Genomic DNA, 5,000 nt, shown 5'->3' on the forward strand with positions numbered 1-5,000 from the left:
GAGAGAGAGAGAGAGAGAGAGAAATTGAAATGTGGCTGTTTGTGGGGATTATATTGGGGTCATGTGTTGGGGATTTGGGGGGCTTTGGTTTGGAGGGGAGGGGAGAGGAGAGAGGTGAGGACAGAGGTGGAGTGTGGGTGGAGAGTGGAGAGGGGGGGGGTGTGTGGGGTGGGGTGGGGTAGGTGGTTGTGTGTGTGTGTGTATGTGTGTGTGTGTGTGTGTGTGTGTGTGTGTATGTTGGTGGGGTTGTTGGAGGGATGAGGGTGCATGTGTAAGTGTGTGTGTGTGTGTGGGGGGGGGGGGGGGGGAGGGGTCAGTAGGTGGATGAATGCGTGTTTCCATTATACATTTTCTGTTATACACTATTTCCGAGATCCCAGAGGTTCCCATATCGGAACTGTGTGTGCGGTCTGCATCTGCTCCTGCACCTAAAAAGCAGACGGTTTGATTTGTGGTGCTAAACATTGTGTTAGTAGACCAGGGGATAGTATTCATCTCAGCGCTGTGTCATGTTGTCTCCTGGTACCTCACGTCTGGTACCTCACGTCTGGTACTTCATGTCTGGTATCTCACGTTTGGTACCTCACGTTTGACTCAGAGTACCTGAATCCACCCCTCCTTCCCACCTTCTTACTGTAACTCTTACTGGATACTTACATCAGTTCTCCTTGGGAACATGACAGGCTGTCTAATTAGGCTCTTCCTCTGAGGTCACCTTAAGGAATCTCTGACAGGTCGTCACGGTTACAAACCTAGAAGGTCATCGGCCACAGTGTGATGACTTCATGCTGTATTACCCCCTTAATATTCCCCTTATCGCACTCTCATACACGCAAGGCTTGAATGCCCACACACACACACACACCGACACACCGACACACACACACACACATGCACATAGGGTGTGAGACAGGTCATTATCCTTACAGAGTTCATAGAGGTCGCTGCCCTCTGGACAGCACACTCAAGATTAGTCCGAAGCTTTCGTTTTCTGCTCCTATGTTAGGTGCCTATTGTGGTTAATTAAGGGAACCTCTATATGGTTCTCATCCTATTTAGTTGGTATGGAGTATTTTTCTCTTATTTGGGTGAATTAAGAGCATAGGACCCACACTGTTTCTAAGTGCTTGACTGTCTGGTTAAGGACTAGAAATGGCTAGTGGTGTACTGTTCTCATGATGATCATTTAGTTCATGTTAATTTAATCAAGCAATCAGTAAACTAATGAATGCTGTCTTGATTCTTCTCAGCATATTGGCCAAAATCCTGCTTGTGATTGGTTAAAGATATCAGATGTGGACTTGTGATTGGTTAACTGTGGTTTGTCCTGTCTGTGATTGGCTGTCCTCCTCAGGTCATGATATTAACAGCTCTCTGGAGCCGGCCAACATCGACACCAGTATTCTGGAGGAGTACATCAGCAAAGAGGACGACAGCACCGACATGTGAGTCCCGCGTAGAGATCCCACCTCAGCTCACACAACACTGCATCTGGTCACTCAGCTCACACAACACTGCATCTGGTCACTCAACTCACACAACGCTGCATCTGGTCACTCGCTTACAGAGGTCATACCGTAGCAGGAACAGTAAAATCAATATGTGGAAAGAAACCGCTACAGTAAGGACAATAGCAGAAATGTATGGATAGAATGCCACGACTTAGGAGGTCTGCGTAGCTGGAATTATTCAATAGAGCTCAGGCAATCTATTTTCTTTTATCATTCCTGTGCTTATTTAGTGAATATGAATTTGTATTCATTTTCTGCATTGCATGTAAAAAGTTAAGTAAAATGTCAAATGATCCCTTTCATTGCAGCCTTTATTGTAGGACTTGTGACATTAGTCTTGAGACCTTGTACTTGTTTGTGTAGCTGTTTCTCAGAGGTCCACAGCGGTCCAGGCCCAGCGTACCCCTCTCCCCAGCCAGGAGGCTCCTCTGCTGGGGGAGTGTGTGGGGTGAGCCCCCCCATCCCCCTCCGCCAAGGAGCGCAGCCACCCCTGCCCCCACCCCCACCCTGCCAGACGCCATACCCGCCCCCACCCCCCCTCGGCCTGCTCAGGCACAACTACCCCTACCTGGGGCAACAGAACCCCAACCAGCAGAGCCACCAGAACCAGCACCAGCAGAACCAGCACCACCAGCACCACCAGCAACAGCAAACCCACAGCCAGAGCCAGGTCAAACCGGAGCACAGAGCACTCTACGCCCCTGGGTAAGAAACGCACACACACACACACACCACCCACACACACACAGACCCACCCACACACACTAACACACACACACACACACACACACACACACACACACACACACACACACACATACAGTATATATCTACGCCCCTGGGTAAGAATCACCCACCCACACACACACACACCCACACACAGACACACACACAAACATATCTACGCATATTGGGGTAAGAACCAGTGGAGGTGGATAGATAGACAAAGAAGGAGAGAGTGAGAACCACAAAAAAAATGCAGACACACATACACACACATACGCATACATACAGGCATACTTACACTGGCATAAATTAGAGAAGTTGACATGAGGGGAGGGGACAGAAATAGTGGATGAGGTTTTTATGGAGGGCTGGAAGATAGCAGGAGAGAGGGAGAGAGAAAGAGAGAGAGCGTAGGATGAAAGAGGAGTGATAAGGATGAAGTGATATGAGGCTGAGTAAGAAGGACAAGAGTTCAGAGGAAGAAACAGAAGAGAGGAATCAGAGAGGTGGATAGTTAGTTATGACTTTACTTGCCCTAGAGAGTGTGGACCAGAGCAATGCCTACAACTTGGGGCGCTGGTAGCGTAGTGGCTAAACAGATGGGCTAGCATGCAGTAGCCAGAAAAGTTGTGGGTTCAATTCCTGGCCGTTATGCCCTTGAGCAAGGCACTTAACCCTGAGTTGCTCCGGGGACAGTGGCCTTTGTCATATAACTGACTCTTGTAAGTCGCTTTAGATAAAAGCGTCTGCTAAATGAATAAATATTAATGTCAATATAAAACTCTCCACTGGGTCTCTCTCTCTCTCTGTCCGTCTCAGGCCAGTTACAACTGCAGGTACATTTCACTTGCTCAGACTGGTCATCTGCTCATAGTGGAAGTGTTTTTGGCACTGTGCTTTTCAGTCTACAGGATCTCATTTAGCGTATGTGTGTTTGTGTGTGTGTGTGTGTGTGTGTGTGTGTGTGTGTGAGAGTTGTAGTGGGAGCAGTGTGAGTGCATTATCTTACAGTTCAGACTAACAGTGTTCTGGCACATCAGGATGATACAGCTCTTTTCTTTCTGTCTTACATGGGGCTATGTAGGTATGGTGGCTGCCCTTCCTTGCATGAACACACACACACACACACACACACACACACACACACACACACACACACACACACACACATACACACACACACACACACACACACACACACACACACACACACACACACACACACATACACACACACACACACACACATACACACACACACACATTTCAGTTGGATTAAGATTACAGTTGGAATGCAACATTCACTTGATTAAACCTCTCCAACACAAACAGGTGAAGAGGGCGAGGAGAGAGGGATATAAAAAGGAGGAGAGAGTGATATAAAAAGGAGGAGAGAGGGATATAAAAAGAGAGGAGTGGAGGAATAGAGATGAGAGAGGGATAGTGGGAGGGTAGAGAGAGGGATAGAGAGAGGCAATGAGAGAGGAGAGAGGGATAGAGCGAGAGAGGGAGAGAGGAAGAAGGGATAGAGAGAGGCAATGAGAGAGGAGAGAGGGATAGAGAGAGATTGAGAGGAGAGAGGGATAGTTGGAGGGTAGAGAGAGGGATAGACAGAGGCAATGAGAGAGGAGAGAGGGATAGAGAGAGGGAGAGAGGAGGAAGGGATAGAGAGGCAATGAGAGAGGAGAGAGGGATAGAGAAAGAGAGGAGAGAGGAATAGAGGGAGAGAGAGAGAGGAGGGGGATAGGGAGAGGCAATGAGAGAGGTCAGAGGGATATAGAAAGAGAGAAGAAAGGGATAGAGGGAAAGAGATAAAGGGAGAGAGAGATGACAGATGAGAAGAAAATACGACATGTTAATCCATCATAAATAGATATGTCTGTGAGGTGATTTAAGAGCGAGCTCTGCTAATGGGAAACAGATGTGGCTTTAACAGGTGAAGTCATGTAGCTAGCGCCAGGCAGATTTAGCCACATCCAGGCTAACGGTCAGGATCTCTCAGATTCACGATCTTCTAAACAGCAGGAGCAAGACGTGAGTGTGTGAGTGTGTGACTGTCCTAACGATGGACCACTGGGCTACATCTCATCTGTCTGTCTTACAGGACTCTACCTGAGTCGCCTCCGGACTCCAGCTCAGAGCCATACTCCCCCCAGCAAGTGAATGGTAAGTTCCTCCCACTGCCACTGCACCATATAGGCACGTTCCACTCCTAGGTTGGGGGGGGGGGGGGGGCAGTGGAATCTGTGGGCAGACACAGGGTGGGGTGCCAAAAGGAGGGTGAGATTGCAAGCGGGAGAAAGGAGAGAGAAAAGGCAGGTCAGAGAGTGAGGGAAGATAAGGGTGGTATGTTTAGTTTCCTTGGGAGGCTGAACAGAGAAAAAGTCTTTAGAACAACACAACACCTATCATTAAAAGGCACACACACACACACACACACACACACACACATGTAATAAAGTCAGAGAACTAACCTGTACGTTACATACTGTCTATCTGACGTGGAGAAAAAGATGGCAAAAAATACTTCTGTGCACCTGTTACCATATCCTAGACAGACAGGGCAGAGAGAGTGAATGAAGGAGAGAGAGAGAGAGAGAGAGAGAGAGAGAGAGAGAGAGAGAGAGAGAGAGAGAATACAAGGTAGAGGCGTCAAAAGAAGGTAAGCAAAAACTGGAAGAGTATATGAGGTGCGGTAAACAGAAGAAGGCAGTGATGCAGACAGAAAAAGAGAGCGATAGAGAGAGAGAGGGAGAGAGAGAG

The 5,000-nt window shown here is 48.1% G+C and overlaps 1 protein-coding gene across 5 annotated transcripts in view; it reads left to right on the forward strand.

Annotated features, from left to right (window-relative positions):
* myrf (myelin regulatory factor) overlaps positions 1-5,000 on the forward strand; it is a 40,846-nt gene that overhangs the window by 15,024 nt on the left and 20,822 nt on the right. For all 5 annotated transcript variants that reach the window (XM_042109530.1, XM_042109534.1, XM_042109532.1 and 2 more), the window contains exons 2-4: positions 1,355-1,445; positions 1,875-2,216; positions 4,342-4,403. In XM_042109530.1, coding sequence (XP_041965464.1) covers positions 1,355-1,445; positions 1,875-2,216; positions 4,342-4,403 — 495 coding nt within the window. The remainder of the gene's footprint in view (positions 1-1,354; positions 1,446-1,874; positions 2,217-4,341; positions 4,404-5,000) is intronic.

The sequence above is a fragment of the Alosa sapidissima genome, chromosome 11 (assembly GCF_018492685.1).
Source record: "Alosa sapidissima isolate fAloSap1 chromosome 11, fAloSap1.pri, whole genome shotgun sequence".
Taxonomy (NCBI): domain Eukaryota; kingdom Metazoa; phylum Chordata; class Actinopteri; order Clupeiformes; family Clupeidae; genus Alosa; species Alosa sapidissima.